The following is a 17381-nucleotide window of genomic DNA, read 5'->3' as shown; positions in this document are numbered from 1 at the left end:
ACTCACAATACACAACAGGACATTGACAAAAGATTGAGGGAGGAAGCTTTGCATGTTAGTTCAACATGATGATGATGAACCGATGATTGATGATGACTTCCTGTTAAAATACAGTAGTGGTTTCACCTCTATTTAAAATGTCCTAAAACATCTAATACAATGTGCTAGCGTTACGATTAAGACGGCATGTATCACAAAGCACAGAGGAAAATATTATCTACCAGCTCCAATGAAACAATACTGCATATATCACTGTTACTCGTGCGTCCACTAGGTGCTGTATATCCACACCATTCTATTGCATTATTCCTGCATTATTCCTGCATTATTCCAGTTAAGGTGCTGGCAGTTGTGTCCCTTGTAAAACATAAAAAACAGAATAGTATGATGACAAATTAAATAACATGGTTTATAGGTGCCTTTGAGAGTCAATTTCCATAATCTGGTGGAGAGAGCCAATGCTACTGGATATATAATGGTAATAAAGTGAGAGAGGAAATGGTAGCGGGGGGGGGATGAGAGAGAGAGAAAAAGAGAGAGTGAAATGTCTCTATTCTTTTGGAACTTGTGAGTGTAATGTTTACTGGTCATTTTTTAAATGTTTATTTCACTTTTGTTTATTATCCATTTGACTTTCTTTGGCAATGTAAACATAACGTTTCTCATGCCAGTAAAGCAACTTAAATTGAAATTGTTTTGAGAGACAAAGAGAGAGAGAGTATGCAAGGTTTAAAAAGGCTTCTAAAGTTTGACATTTGTGCTTTAAAATCTCATACATTTTTCCATTACGAAAAAGTATCAACCCCTACAAGAAAACTCATTAATTATAGTCCATATAATGATTCACATTTCATGTTGCTGCAGGATCATTTTCCTGCTGTAGAAAACTGGCTCATATTAAGATCCTCGTTTATGACCAACAGCAGGCGAGAATAAAATAACCACATGGAAATCAATCAATTATGAAAGCAGTAATGAGCTAAATAAGGTATAACAAATGTGGCACGGACATTTTATTCTCCTAAGGATGTTGACTGTACACAATGCCTCACTCATGACATGAATGCATTGTTTGAGAAAAAAAACACATGAATGAATCACAGACAGAAACATACCCAAACACACTCCCACACCCCTGTGATTACAAGTACAGGTAGTATGTCCAATAGAGAAGGTTGACGAATACAAAGGACAGGGGGAAGGTCATCCTGGAGTAATTGTCTATTAAGTGGGGATTCTCCACATGGCAACAGTTTGCAGCTCTGCGCAGGACCTTGCGGAGGAGGACCAGGACAATGAGGCAGCGGTTGGGGGGCTCCTCAGGGGCCTCAGGCTTGGGCTCACTGCCAGTGGGGCTGGAGGGGTAAAGTTCCAGCTCAGCTGTGGGCGCTAAGGCCGCCTCATCTGCAGCAGCTTTCTCCTTACGCCTCTTGGCCCGGTTGTTTTCAGCGGCGATGGTGGTGACCATGCCGTTCATCTCCTCGTCAAAGCCTCCCATCTGGTGACCGTACTGGAGGAGGGGAGGGAGAGAGAGCGAGAGTGACAGTGAGAAGAGGATTGTAGAGTCGCCCCAATCAACTGATGCTCTCATCTGAAATAAACCCCAAAAATGGCGGAGATACTTACATCCATACAGCACGAGCAGACGAAACATGGCAAAGGTGATGAAGATGATGACTCTGATAATGATGAGGATGACGACAACGATGACCACAGTAATAACGCAATAACGCTGATGATGACAATGATCAAGGTCATGTAAATTATGGCAATGCTAATGATGATGAAAACGGCAACAATAACCGCACGACTGACGTTAACAACGCTGAAGGCCTCACCATGACAATGTTGGCGTCGGGATGGTTAAGGGTGCAGAAGTGGGCCACGGCGTACTCGATCAGGGCTCCGAAGATGAAGCTGAAGCAGATGCCCAGGTACACGTCGATGGCTTTGATGAAACAGTTGGCGTTGGGCAGGGACGTCCTGGCACCCATCATCAACGTGGTCATGGTCAGAACCGTGGTCACTCCTGTCACAATACACAACACAATGGCTGGATGATTCATTAAATGTTTGAAATCATCAAGATGTCCAGTGTCCTGGAGTTTTCATTTCCATTCACATATAACAACACAACCCCTAGGGCTTAATGATGGACTACATCTCTAGTCACTCCACACATGTAGAATTCAGCTTGAGTTGACTTACCTGACATCAATACATTGAACAAAAATATAAACGCAACATGCAGCAATTTCAAAGATTTTCCTGAATTACAGTTTGTAAGGAAAATCAGTCAATTGAAATAAATTAATTTGGCTCTAATCTACGGATTTCACATGACTGGGAATACAGATATGCATCTGTTGGTCACAGATACGGTACCTTAAAAAAAAGTAGGGGCATGGATCAGAAAATGACTCATCATCTGGTGTGACCGTAATTTTCCTCACAAATATCATTCACATTTAGTTGATTTTGCTTTTGATTGTGGACTATGGAATGCTGTCCCACTCCACTTCAATGGCTGTGCTAAATTGCTGGATATTGGCGGGAACTGGAACGCGCTGTCGTACACGTTAATCCAGAGCATCCAAAAAAAGCTCAATGGGGGACATGTCTGGTGAGTATGCAGGCCATGGAAGAACTGGGACATTTTCAGCTTCCAGGTATTGTGCACAGCTCCGTGCAACATGGGGCCGTTGCATTATCATGCTGAAAGATGATGTGATGGCGGCGGATGAATGGCACGACAATGGGCCTCAGGATCTCGTAACGGTATCTCTGTGCATTCAAATTTCCATCGATAAAATGCAATTGTGTTCATTGTCCATAGCTTATGCTTGCCCATACTATAACCCCACTGCCACCATGGGGCACTCTGTTCACAACATTGACATCAGCAAACCGCTCGCCCACACAATGCCATACACGCTGTCTACCATCTGCCCGGTACATATGAAACAGATTCATCCGTGAAGAGCACACTTCTCTAGTGTGCCAGTGGGGCCATCGAAGGTGAGATTTGCCCACTGAAGCTGGTTACGATGCTGCACTGCAGTCAGGTCAAAACCCTGGTGAGGACGACGAGTGCGTAGATGAGCTTCTCTGAGATGGTTTCTAACAGTTTGTGCAGAACTTTCTCGGTTGTGCAAACCCATAGTTTCATCAGCTGTCCGGGTGGCTGGGCTCAGACGATCCTGCAGGTGAAGAAGCCAGATGTGTGGGTCCTGGGCTGGCGTGGTGGGTCCTGGGCTGCTGTGGTTACATGTGGTCTGCGGTTGTGAGGGAGGTTGGACATACTGTTGGACATACTAAAACAAACTTGGAGGTGGCTTATGGTAGAGAAATTAACATTCAATTATCTGGCAACAGCTATGGTGGACATTCCTGCAGTCAGCAAGCTAATTGCATGCTCCCTCAAAACATCTGTGGCATTGCAAAAATGCTCAGTAACAGGGATGTAAACAAATTTGTGCACAAAATTTGAGAGAAATATGTTTTTTTGTCTATATGGAAAATATCTGGGATCTTTTATTTTAGCTCATGAAACATGGGACCAACACTTTACATGTTACGATTCTATATTTTTCAATGTACATCAGGCTAGATGTATAAATAATATTACAGTTATGTGAAGGTAAGCTAACAGGAGTATGAGTCACTTGTGGAACAGTCTGTTTTCTCTATCTGCCTGTATTCTACAGATGAAGGATCTCAATTTGTTCACCCTTTTTGCAGGATAACATTTTTTAAAAAACTTGTAGTGTATTTTAGGTTCAAAACAACACGCTTTTACAGTCTCCTGTCAGAATTAGACATTCCTCCATGTTACTTCTCTGTATCGTTCCATGTTGAAGTTAAGGCATTAACTCCGAATTCTTAAGTTAAGGTGTCTGCTTTGTGGGTGTGCTCCCTGGTTTGAGGGGCAGTGGTTTACCGATACAGATCCTTGCGGGGACGGAAGACTGGCTGATCCAGAAAGAGACCCAGGAGAGGACCACCAGCAGGCTGGAGGGAACGTACGTCTCCAGGATGAAGTACAGGATGCTTCTCTTCAGCTCAAAGTGGAAGATCAGCTTGGGGTAGTGGCCTGTGAGAGAGAGAAACAGAGCGAGATGACAGCACAGAGACATGAAAACAAGTGTGCAAGTAGAACCCAAAAGTTTCCTGAAGGTTTCAATTTACTACCTACCATCAATTTTAAAAGATGAACGTGGCAAACATTTATAGGTCGATTATCATTTTTGTTGAGTTGCTTGTCATGCCCATAATTGCCAAAAGCTTCATGCTGATAAATCTCCTTTTAGGTACCCCTAAGTAAATGTGTCACGCACGCTAATGGTTCATCTGTCACAAAAGACTCAAACTAAACAGTAGCCAAACGGTAGTATATGTGTGAAAGGATAATGTTAAAGGTAGGACGTGAAAGTTGAACCTGTTTCATAGATGGCCTCAGACGCAGATGTGTAGTGGTCCTCTACTGTGTACTGAGCCAGACGCAGCGTGTCCAAACCACTGACCGACTCATTCCCTCTGGTCCAGTAGAACATCACATCATTGATGTTGTAGCCCCCTGTATATATATAGAGAGAAAGAGAGAGAAGAAGAGAAGAAAGATGATGTCAAGTCAAAGACAGCAAGATAGGTAATGGGGGTCTATTGCACTAAGTGGCTATATGTTTTTAAAATAGCACTTTATCACACATACCAATGTACTACTTATGCATCTAAAATACAAACTACCCTCCATAAAATAATGAATAAAGGTTAGCTGGTCACTGAGCTGTAAGTGTGCGACAGCCACAAGCAAGCTTCGCAATGTTAATGTTTTATTCAAACTACTTTTTATTAAATATGCTTTATTAAATAAGTAACGTAGAGCAACAGCCCTCCATTGCTCATTGTGAAGAACTGTGACAGTAAGACTGAATAGGAAATGCTAATGCAAATGCAGGGCAAAAGAAGGCCAGAAGGAAAGAGCGGCAATGAGGACATCACTGCTTTAAGTTTCCTTCCTGCCGAACACCCCAGCAGGTGATTCATACATATTTCACGTCTTATATATATCAGGACCTTACATAATCCCAGTGGTGGAAAAAGTACTCAATTGTCATACTTGAGTAAAAGTAAAGATACCTTCATAGAAAATGACTCAAGTAAAAGTTACCCAGTAAAATACTACTTGAGTAAAAGTCTAAAATGTACTTAAGTATCTGTCACGCCCTGATCTGTTTCACCTGTCTTGTGATTGTCTCCACCCCCCTCCAGGTGTCGCTTATTTCCCTGGTGTATATATCCCTGTGTTTCCTGTCTCTCTGTGCCAGTTTGTCTTGTATGCCTTTCAAGTCAACCAGCGGTTTTCCCGTACGCCTGCTTCTATTCTCTTTTGCTAGTCCTCCCGGTTTTTGACCCTTGCCTGTTTTCTGGACTCCGTACCCGCCTGCCTGACCATTTGGCCTGCCCTGACCTCGAGGCCTGCCTTCCACTCTGTACCTCCTGGACTCTCAACTGGTTTGGACCTTTTGCCTGTCCATGACCATTCCCTTGCCTATCCCTTTTGGATTGTTTAATAAATATCAAGACTCAAACCATCTGCCTCCCGTGTCTGCATCTGTGTCTCGCCGTGTGCCCTTTCAAGTATCAAGAGTAAAAGTCTAAACCATTTAAAATTCCTTATATTAAGCAAATCCGATTTTCTTTTTATTGATGGACATGATTTAGACATGATTTACAAACAAAGCATTTGTGTCTAGTGAGTCTGCCAGATCAGAGGCAGTAGGGATGAATTTTCCTGTCCAAATGTAATGAGTACTTTTGGGTGTCGGGGAAAATGTATGGAGTAAAAAAGACGTTATTTTCTTTAGGAATGTCATGAAGTAAAAGTAAAAAGTTGTCAAAAGGATAAGTAGTAAAGTACAGATACCCCCAAAAACTACTTAAGTAGTACTTTCAATTATTTTTTTTACTTGAGTACTTTGCACCTCTGCATAATCCTACAGTCCATCCTACATAGGATTTAGAAGAGCTCACAGTAACACGTTATAACAGTGCACATAAACATTTGTTGTAAAGTGCTTACTCAATGTGTACTGAAATATTGAAAGAAGGTTCAGGAGGGCAACTTAATTCCCTTCAATAGTATTTATTGCTGACACGTTTTTAGAACAAGCTGTTTACTTTAATTGGCATTCATTTATAAGGAATAAATCCACAAGCTATATAGGATCAACATTTCTTCCTGGCAATATGGCTACAACTCCGAAACAGAAAAGTCTCAATAGTTCAAAGCCCAACCACCTGGCACTTCAGATGGGCTAAAGCAAACAGTTGAACCCAGGTCTGCTCCGAAATACACGTTTTCTATCCCCACGTCAACCTTGCCTTTGGAGATTCATTATGAGACGTAGTTTAGTAATTGACCTGCAGAGGGAGACGTAGAATAAGATGCCCTACGACGCGGCTGTGACTGGAGGAGAAGAAATCTCCATTAAACTGGGACACACAGAATCCCCATTTCCTGTGTGCTTCAATACATTAAACACTCATTATCTTATGGCTCTTACTCCACCCTCTCACCATCTCCCGAGAGACACAACATGTGTGAAAATCCAGGGATGTCATAAGTTATTGAGGAAAGTGTGCTTAAATGTAATGCAGAGCACCCTGACGAAAAGTAACAAGAGACATTGAAGCCGATGAGGATCTCTTGTTGTATCTTTTTCAGTGTTGTTGTGTTTTCTCTATAACCAACGAATTGCGGAACTCATGATATTTGTGACTGCCGGGTCAGGGCAATGTGCAAATTGGGTATGAAGCGTGTGCCGGGGGCCGTGGTCCTGTGCAATAGCGCGGGAATGGTTACATTAGGAAATTAAGGGGCTGTCTTAAGGTGCTCTGAAGCCTGAAAAGTGTACTGCACTGCAGCCTGGAGAGATGAAAGCTTTTGCCTCTTAAAATATCCTGCTCACTGAGACACTGAGATGAGTGCATCTTAAAAATGGCTGCATAGAGACTTTTAAAATCTTCAGAACCAAATCTCGTTACAGTATCCTCCACTGTGGTGAGCGTGGTCTCATCATTAAGCAACAATCAAACCTGGCTGTGAATGTCTTCCCGACTCCAGGCCGTTTCTGCTGTCAGTAGCCACTAAAATATGTCTCCGCCATATCTATCTAAACACCTGGTGCTCGTCTTCTCTTTAAACTTCCTTGTTGGAAGTAAAGTGTGGGCTGGGGAGCGAGGACGAGCGGGGAGCAATGTTAAATTTTTGACAGCACATTAAAAATAATTAAACCTCACAGTCTAGCTCTTTTCAGTGTGCTGCTGAAGCAAGGCTGTGGGAGTCTGGGATGCACAGTATACGTTTAACCTGGCAGTAATGTAAAGGGGAAAATCCTTGACTTACCTCGACATGTATTGAGTGGGATGAGTGGGACAGGAGCTCCCTCTGGTTGAGTTTGATGTTGACATGACATTCGATGTGTTGCTTTGGCAGCAATTTGGCTATAGCTTAGCACGACTTGCTGTCATTAAAGGTTGCGGAGGCGAGCGAGGAAGAGGGAGGGAGAGAGAGATAGAGTGGGAGAGATAGAGAGAGAGAGAGAGAGAGAGAGAGAGAGAGAGAGAGAGAGAGAGAGAGAGAGAAATGAATGGAAAAAGAGAGACTTCTGCTCTAAACCCTTTGCGTTCCTCCCTTGCTGGCTCCCTGCGGTTTTGAGCTTATGTAACACAGAGCTCCAGCTAGAGCTGAGGCTGTATCAGAGACAAGACAGGCGTGATCCCAATATGTGGATGGCTGGTGAGGGCTGGTGACTAGCGTGAAGAGGGTTTTGGGGCCAGCCAAGGATAAGAAGCTGGGCCGATGGGGGCAGACACTGTCCCTGTTTCCATGAGTTACAGGCAGCTTTGGGTAATACAATAAATGGGGAAAGGACACCTACACATGTACACACCCCTGCTCACTTTCTCTCTTTCACCCCCCCCTCCCACACACACACATTCTCTCCCTCTCTGTTTTGAACAGAACCATCAAACCTAATCATGCCTCACAGCTCCTTCCTGTGTACTACAGTTTCCAAGGTACCCTAGTAGCAGCTTAGGCAGAGCTCTGTACATTTTCTTACTATTTATTCACTTTCAAGTTTGAAAGCTAGCTTGCTTGGTAGCATTACTAGCTCGCTAGTGTGTTTTGATTTGATTCAAATATACCTATTTGTCTATTTGTTGTTGTTTCTACACTCTCCTCGCTGGCAGTGATGATTTCATTGCTCAGGAGATTTCCTCTAAAGTCATGTTGTAAGCTGGCTTTCATCATTATCCTGAGTGTGCGGAGAGCTCAAAAACGTAATCTCGTTTTAAAAGACCAGAGAGAGTCAACAGCTACAGAGAAGTCGCAGTCAGACGGCGGGGACGGCGAGGCACCGGTGAGACACCTTGAATGGAGATGGAACTGTATTGACCATATACTCCCTCTGCTCAAGACATATGGTTCCCTCTTGACTGTTGCTCCGTCTGATGGAGGCTTCAAACACTCAAAACGTTCAACTCTTGGCTGAAAATCGTAGTCCAGACCTACTCTGTCATATAGCTGTTTTCTTTTTAATTTTTAATTTTTTTGCTTTTTCTGTAATGAAAAGCACTTTAGAAGATGAATAAATTATTATTATTATTAGACAGCTACATGTTGCTGTTTAGCTGTAGAGGTTCATCTGAAGTGAAATCTTACAGCTCTCCAGTTGCAGAGTGCAGGTCTGCTTGTCCATGGGGTACTTGGTCAGGTCCATGTTGCAGGCCACAGTGGTGGTTATCCTGGAGAGATGAGAAGCAAAACGCAGGTCAGTTGTCAACCTCAAAGGTTTCTTCCCCCCACCCTTTGCAGAACCACCTCAGTGTTTAGCCATGTATTCGTTCTGGCCTACCTCTGAAAGCACTACTACAGCTGCAAATTGACCACAACTAAGCCCAAAAAGAGATTGTATTTAAAAATAACAATAATTTCATGCCTTGATTACGTTGAGATATGATCACATACGGTGGTGTCCGAAATGATTGACACCCTTGATAAAGATGAGCAAAAAGGACTAAAATAAATCATTCAAATACTGAGCTACATATATGGTCAAAGAAATAGGGAAGTGATATTATTTACACTAAAACAATTTCAAATTTTGTTCAGAGAAATAATCATACGTTTTTTTCTCCAATAGGTAGGGGTCAAAATGATTGACACCCTGTCTTCAATACATTTCAATTATTTGCCTTGCATGGATAATGGCACTGAGACATTTTCTAAAATGTTTTATGAGTTGGAGAACACATTGGGAGTGGTGTTAGACCATTCCTTCGGGATCCTTGATATCCTTGGTCTGTGCGTATGGACTGCACTCTTCAATTCAAACCTCAGGTTTTCAATGGGGTTCATTTGGACGCCAAGCCCACCACTGGTGGGTTTGGCATCCAAATGACAATACATAAGCAGAAAATAACCCCATACTTACTGTAAAATATGGTGGTGGATCTTTGATGTTACAAACACACATGCAGTCACACGCATATGCCATGCACACTGTACAAATATAAGCAAAAGTAAAGCTCACACGTCTAGATAGATTGGCATGAAATTAACCATACACATACTGTACCAGTCAAAAGTTTGGACACACCTACTCATTGAAGGGTCTTTCTTTATTTTATTATTTTCTACATTGTAGAACAATAGTGAAGACATCAAAACTATGAAATAACACACATGGAATCATGTAGTAACCAAAAATGTGTCCTACAAATTTTAGATTCTCCAAAGTAGCCACCATTTGCCTTGATGACAGCTTTGCACACTCTTGGCATTCTCTCAACCAGCTTCATGTAATCACCTGGAATGGATTTCAATTAACAAGTGTGCCTTGTTAAATGTTAATTTGTGGAATTTATTTCCTTCTTAATACGTTTGAGCCAATCAGTTGTGTTGTGACAAGGTAGGAGTTGTATACACATATCCCTATTTGGTAAAAGACAAAGTCCATACTATGGCAAGAACAGCTCAAATAAGCAAAGAGAAACGACAGTCCATCATTACTTTACGACATGAAGGTCAGTCAATCTGGAATATTGGAAAAACTTCCAAAGTTTCTTCAAGAGCAGTCGCAAAAACCATCAAGTGCTATGATGAAGCTGGCTCTCATGAGTGCCGCCACAGGAAAGGAAGACCCAGAATGACCTCTGCTGCAGAGGATGAGTTCATTAGAGTTAACTGTACTTCAGATTGCAGACCAAATAAATCCTTCACAGAGTTCAAGTAACAGACACATCTCAACATCAACTGTTCAGAGGAGACTGCGTGAATCAGGCCTTCATGGTCGAATTGTTGCAAAGAAACCACTAACTAAAGGACACCAATAATAAGATGGACATTCATTTTTTATTTAACCTGGCAAGTCAGTTAAGAACACATTATTATTTACAATGACAGCCTAGGAACAGTGGGCTAACTGTCAGGGACAGAATGCCAGATTTTCACTTTGGTAGCTTGGGGATTTGATCTAGCAACCTTTCGGTTACTGGCTCAACACTCTAACCACTAGGCTACCTGCCGCCCCATTAGACTGGTGTAAATCTGTCCTTTTTTCTGATGAGTCCAAATGTGAGATTTTTGGTTCCAACCGCCGTGTCTTTGTGAGACGCAGAGTAGGTGAACGCATGATCTCCGCATGTGTGGTTTCCACCGTGAAGCATGGAGGAGGAGGTGTGATGGTGTGGGGGTGCTTTGCTGGTGACACTGTCTGTGACTTATTGAGAATTCAAGGCACACTTAACCAGCATTGCTACTACAGCATTCTGCAGCGATACACCATCCCATCTGGTTTGCGCTTAGTAGGACTATCATTTGTTTTTCAACAGGTTTTTCAATGACCCAACAGACCTCCAGGCTATGTAAGGACTATTTGACCAAGAAGGAGTGTGATGGAGTGCTGCATTAGATGACCTGGCCTCCACAATCACCTGACCTCAACCCAATTGAGATGGTTTGGGATGAGTTGGACCGCAGAGTGAAGGAAAAGCATCCAACATGTGCTCAGCATATGTGGGAACTCCTTCAAGACTGTTGGAAAAGCATTCCAGGTGAAGTTGGTTGAGAGACTGCCAAGACTGTGCAAATTTGTCATCAAGGCAAAGGGTAGCTACCTTGAAGAATCTAAAATATATTTTGTACAATGTAGAACATTGTAAAAATAAGAAAAACCCTTGAATGAGTAGGTGTGTCCAAACTTTGGACTGGTACTGTATGTGCTCACTCACATGATACAGAACAATGCAGTGTATCATTGATGTGGATTGTGAATCAATAAACAGAAGTCTACCAGTCTAAACAAGTCAGCACCACAGACAGCACCTATACTCCTTTACCCCTATAGAAAATTCAAGATGTGCCAATAAGCAGAAGCAGAGACATGCTGTTCGTTCAGCACCACCCCAACTGGGGTGCGTTCAGTTCGCTTCAACGTTTGCCTTGTTGCGTGATGGTTTGTACTGAATAACACATTTCCTTTGAGGTACATTTGCTCCTGCTTGGTTGGTACGGTGAGGTGTGGCCTGATCAATATGGGTTTGACCATCTGAAATCACAAAACTGCTGAATGTATCTGCCATCTGGGCCACCATAAGCACAACGTTTTTCAGCTGATTGTTCAGTACAGTGCCGTTTCCGTTGAATTCAACGTTGTACACCGCTCTGTCTTACTGAACGCAACCCAGTGTAAACAAATCATTGTTCTTAATTGACATGCCTGGTAAAAAAATAAAAAATAATGAAAAAGGGACTTATCTAATTCCAATAGTTCAAGGACTTTGCATTGTTGGATCCATCTGTGTGTGTGTGTGTGTGTGTGTGTGTGTGTGTGTGTGTGTGTGTGTGTGTGTGTGTGTGTGTGTGTGTGTGTGTGTCCCATCCCTGTGCGCACACTTGTATGCATTCGTGCGTGCATGTGTGTGCATGTGTGTTTCTCCCACCTCAGGGCGTAGAGCACCGTTCCATTGGGGAAGATCCTGATCAGCCTGTTCTCCACAGTGATGTCATGGAGGAAGGACTTTTTGGAGTCTACGATGAAGGTGTCTGGTACCCAGAGCAGCTCCACCAGCCTGCCGTCCAGACTCAGGCTCTTGTTACCCTCAAACACCAGGCGCTCGTCTGTCCATCGCTGACGCAGGAAGATAGTGGCCGTGTAGTCCTAAAGTTCAATTTCCAAAGGTCACCATATTGCAGTTGTACTGCAATAACATTACAACTTCAAGTCTAAACACGGATTATGTAACATAATAAACATACTGGAATGTAATATGTATTTTATTACCACACTGTACAATGTGTCATATGACACAGGAAGTTGTCTCACCATGTTGATCTCTGATATGGTGTCAATGCTGGCAATGTCCAAACTCATGCCCACAGTCACTGGCCCATCTAAAGAGATGAGAGATAGACACACAGAGAAAGGGTGAGAGGGGAAGGAGGAGAATAACAGATAGAGAGAGAGATTTCCTGGCTTTACTTTCCGTGTCAATGAAGTATACTGAATTGTACTCAACACAGAGAGGGAAAGACAGAAAGAGAGAAAGAAAGAGCAAGGGAAACTGAAGGAGACATGAAAGAGAAAGAGTGGATTCAGAACACCGTGAGGAATCATAAAAGTAAAACGAAAGTAGTGTTATTCAAAATGCCTCAAGACAAAAAAAGAAGCACATTTAAGAAACGTATTGCTGAATACTTCACATCAGTGGCAACAGCAAGTGTCGCATGCAGCCCCACACATATAAGAATGCTCCTCTTTTCCCCCTCTCTCGTTCCCTCTCTTTCTTTCACTTACCCACTCTCATTCTTGTACTGTATAACACTGTAGTATTTCTGCTTTTGCTTGCCAAAAAGCACGGTCGCCTAACTTTTGTGCATGTGTAACCCTGTATGTATGTATGTACCGGTATGCACGCATGGGGGTAAGTCTGGACCACAGGAAGAGAAGTGGGTGTGATTGTAACAGCTAATTGGAATCCAAATAAATCAATACTTGCGTGCATACCAAGCTCACCTACACTGAGGACTCTGTAGAGAGAGAGAGAGAGAGAGAGAATGTGTACGTGTGTTTGTATTTATGTGTGTGCATTTCCATCCTTTCCAGGAAGCTGACCTCTTGTGTGGGGTTCATGGCAATCAGGAGTGCACTCATCTCTGCTAATTACATTTGCTCTGATTCGGTTCAGTCTCAGCGATCACGAATCAAACGTTAGGCACGTTTAGAGGGATTCTCTGAAGCAGCAACAATGACACTGACAAGGGATTTGCGAGAACTACAAACACTGTGCGGAGGATCAAAGGTCACATTACCTTTATGTCACTGTCTCGGGGTTACACTGTATGTACGGATTCCATATTAGGAAGTCTCACTGAGTATGCGTGGAAATTGTGTCCGCTCAGACAAATAACATACTTTGTCAGGTGCTTACTCTTGATATTAATATCCTAGCCCTATGAATCAAATCACCATCTGTGTTAATGTATTTTGTATCATGTATTTATTAGTATTTAGTAAAAGCGAATGTTCGTCATTCACATACTGGGCTATTCATTGGGAATGAGACCGCTTCCATCTGCCAGGTAAAAGCTTGGGGAGATTTATGCTTAGCCAAAATATGGTAATATTGAAATGAATATGGGAATATGGTAAGCCACACAATCACACAGACAAAAAAAAAACACGTGCACGAATGCACACTGACGCACACAAGCAGACACACACACACACACACACATACACACACACAGCTCCTTTGAGCCTCATCTCATTTTCCAGGGATGTGTGCAATTTCCCTTACTGTCAAAAAAAGGCCTGAGGTACTTGTTGTATCCTTTCATCAGCTTCTGAATGGTGGGAGGCAGAATCTCTCCCTCTTTCACTTCAGCGCTGAGCAGCGAGTTCTCTAACATCCTGAGGAGAAGAAAAGAACGGCAAAAGAACAAATTCAATATTTTAGTGTTCTTCCCCTCAGTGCATTTATCCTCAGTGGATATCAAATGGTTCCTGCTATTCAGCCTGACTATCCTATCTCTGTGCTTAGCCCGTTGAGCTCAACGGTACTTTCTGAATAACATAAGCTGTGGCAAGAGAAGCACCAGATTAATAGGCCTGCAAACAATTTGGAATGAAAAGGGAGAAAAGAACAAAACTCATTTTTCATAATTGGTTTACTTCGATCCCAACTGGGACAGAAAACTTGAAACATTCCATCATCAGCAATCTTCCCCATCTTCCTCTACACGCTTGACTCTGCTCATCTCCTGAGCTCAGATCAGCTTCCATATGCACTCCCAGTGATTGTTCTCCTTAAAGGCATGTAGCGTTGTAGGGAGATGATTATTTCACCAGGGATTGAGGGGAGAAGAACACTGTAGAATACATTCTAGCACCTTCCCCCGTTGTAGTGCTGTCCGTTTGTGCAAAACAATCTGGAATCTAAATATGCTCGCAAATTTATGAAGCCCTAGAGCTTAGTTAGCAATGTAATGATGTCACGTTCTGACCTTAATTTCCTTTGTTTTGTATTTATTTAGTATGGTCAGGGCGTGAGTTGGGTGGGTTGTCTATGTTTGTTTTTCTAGGTTTTGGGAATTTCTATGTTTCGGCCTAGTATGGTTCTCAATCAGAGGCAGGTGTCATTAGTTGTCTCTGATTGAGAATCATACTTAGGTAGCCTGGGTTTCACTGTGTGTTTGTGGGTGATTATTCCTGTCTCTGTGTTTGCACCAGATAGGACTGTTTTGAGTTTCACATTTCTTGTTTGTTGTAGTCAGTTGTTCATGTGTATCTTAACGTATTAAAAAAGAACCATGGACACTTACCACGCCGCATATTGGTCCTCTGATCCGTTTCGCCTCTCCTCTTCGGAAGAAGAGGAGGAAATTCATTACAAATGACCATTGAAGGAAAGCAGATTAGGCCAAGTGTAGTAGGCAGATACAGTACATTCATCTCCATACGCTAGCAGGGATGTATGTGCCCTAATTGTGCTCACAGTCAACAGCCACTCATTTTCAGTCACTAGAGCTAAGTATCTGTTCAAGCAAGGTTGAAGTCCAAAGAACATTTGTTGCTGTGTTGAATTTAAAGTCCATTTGTAGACTTTTCAACACTGCCACAGTTTCAGAGGTTCACATAAAACTTGATGAATGCATACAGAAAGACAGTGACTTGTAATGGCAGTAGCGTTTGACACTATCTGAGAAGACTGGACTGTTTGTAAGTTAAAAGGGATCTTAACTAGCTTTAAAAGCCTCTAGTAAGTGACTTTTTTAAAGTGTGCTTTAGCTTGTAGTAATCCTGTTTTTATGTCTAGTCCCTGTCTTCTAGTTTTCCCAGTTTTGACCATTCTGCCTGCCCTGACCCTGACCTCTGCCTGCCGTTCTGTACCTTTCGGACTCTGCTCTGGATTACTGACCTCTGCCTGCCCCCTGTTTTTGTAATCAACGTTTGTTTCTTCGAACTGTCTGCATCTGGGTCTTATCCTGAGGCCTGATATCAACTGTGGGAAGCATTGGAGTGAACATGGGGCCGGCATCCCTGTGGAATGAATGCGTTCGACAACATGTAGAGTCCATGTCCCAATGAATTGAGGCTTTTCTGAGGGCAAAAGGGCTGGAGGTACAACTCAATATTAGGAAGGTGTTCTTAATGGTTTGTACACTCGTTGTAGTCTGCTGGGATCTATTACTTTGGAGTGAGATGGGGAGAGAAAGAAACACAGGATGACAAAACGAGAGAGTGCACGCGAAAGGTTCTGTCTGTACAATGAGAAAAATGCTCATGATGACTAATCCTAGAAATCCTCTAGAGTCCACATCAACATTATGAGATCATAAAAATCACAAAATCATACAATTGTTCTCCCATTAGATTTATTCCCCACCAAACCGATAAACTATTTCAGACCCAATTTCAATCCCTTTGAGGGGAGGAAGGCAGGCAGACTGAGTGAAAGAATCCCACTACCGCCTGGCTCATCACTGTCCAAATTAGACGTTGACCGATTAATTGGAATGACCGATCTTGCAACCCTACAGTTAACTAGCAATAACGACCTGCCTCTCTCTCGTTGCACTCCACAAGGAGACTGACTGCCTCTTACGCGAATGCTGTAAGCCAAGGTAAGTTGCTAGCTAGCATTAAACTTATCTTATAAAAAACAATCAATCATAATCACTAGTTAACTACACATGGTTGATGATATTACTAGATATTATCTAGCGTTGCATATAATCTGACTGAGCATACAAGCATACAAGTATCTAAGTATCTGACTAAAGCAGGCTCGTAAACATTCATTCAAACAGCACTTTCGTGCATTTTGCCAGCAGCGTAAACATTCATTCAAACAGCACTTTCATGCATTTTGCCAGCAGCTCTTCGTTGTGCGTCAAGCATTGCGCTGTTTATGACTTCAAGCCTATCAACTCCCGAGATGAGGCTGGTGTAACCAAAGTGAAATGGCTAGCTAGGTAGTGCGCGCTAATAGCGTTTCAAATGTCACTCGCTCTGAGCCTTCTAGTAGTTGTTCTCCTTGCTCTGCATGGGTAACGTTGCTTCGATGGTGGCTGTTGTCTTTGTGTTGCTGGTTCGAGCCCAGGGAGGAGCGAGGAGAGGGACGGAAGCTATACTGTTATACTGACAATACTAAAGTGCCTATAAGAACATCCAATAGTCAAAGGTTAATGAAATACAAATGGTATAGAGGTAAATAGTCATAGAATTCCTATAATAACTACAACCTAAAACTTCTTACCTGGGAATATTGAAGACTCATGTTAAAAGGAACCACCAGCGTTCATATGTTCTCATGTTCTGAGCAAGGAACTGAAACGTTAGCTTTCTTACATAGCACATATTGCACTTTTACTTTCTTCTCCAACACTTTGTTTTTGCATTATTTAAACCAAATTGAACATGTTTCATTATTTACTTGAATTGATTTTATTGATCTATTATATTAAGTTAAAATCAGTGTTCATTCAGTATTGTTGTAATTGTCATTATTACAAATCAGTTTTTGGTCCTCCAATAATCAGTATCGTTATCGGCGTTGAAAAATCATAATCGGTCGACCTCTAGTCCAAATGTCTACACTATAGAAACACTGGAGGAAGCATTCTCTCTCCTACCTGCCAAACAGTCTTTGGCTTCATCCTGTGAGCTCTGACATTGTATACAGAGAAGTGGACCTTTGAAGGCCCCCAAGGGATAGTCTGGAGAATCAAAGGTTAATACTCCAAAAGGATTCTTCGGCTGTCCATATACGATAACCCTTTTTGGTTCCACGTAGAACCTTTTTTGGTTCCA

The 17381-nt window shown here is 42.4% G+C and overlaps 1 protein-coding gene across 1 annotated transcript; it reads right to left on the bottom strand.

The window, feature by feature from the left end:
• Positions 1-799: 799 nt before the first annotated feature.
• LOC115135269 (gamma-aminobutyric acid receptor subunit pi-like) lies at positions 800-16848 on the bottom strand. Its single transcript, XM_065023304.1, has 9 exons — positions 16828-16848; positions 13867-14050; positions 12393-12460; positions 12010-12227; positions 8729-8811; positions 4439-4576; positions 3941-4093; positions 1839-2029; positions 800-1510 (listed from the first exon to the last, which is right to left on the bottom strand). The coding sequence occupies exons 1-9, from the start codon at positions 16846-16848 to the stop codon at positions 1142-1144; spliced, it is 1425 nt and encodes a 474-aa protein (XP_064879376.1). The 3' UTR covers positions 800-1141.
• Between the last annotated feature and the right edge of the window lie 533 nt (positions 16849-17381).

The sequence above is a fragment of the Oncorhynchus nerka genome, linkage group LG10 (assembly GCF_034236695.1).
Source record: "Oncorhynchus nerka isolate Pitt River linkage group LG10, Oner_Uvic_2.0, whole genome shotgun sequence".
Classification (NCBI taxonomy): Eukaryota; Metazoa; Chordata; class Actinopteri; order Salmoniformes; family Salmonidae; genus Oncorhynchus; species Oncorhynchus nerka.
Note: the sequence above shows the minus strand (reverse complement) of the source record. Positions and strands in the feature narration are given on the sequence as shown.

What these genes read in the sequence shown, in the direction of transcription:
- LOC115135269 (XM_065023304.1), bottom strand. Translation starts at nt 16,848, where the DNA reads ATGAGTCTTCAATATTCCCAG. An exon ending in TGAGTCTTCAATATTCCCAG is followed by an intron (nt 14,051 to 16,827) that starts GTAAGAAGTTTT and finishes ATATCCACTGAG; the next exon opens with GATAAATGCACTGAGGGGAA. An exon ending in CCTCAGGCCTTTTTTTGACA is followed by an intron (nt 12,461 to 13,866) that starts GTAAGGGAAATT and finishes TCATCTCTTTAG; the next exon opens with ATGGGCCAGTGACTGTGGGC.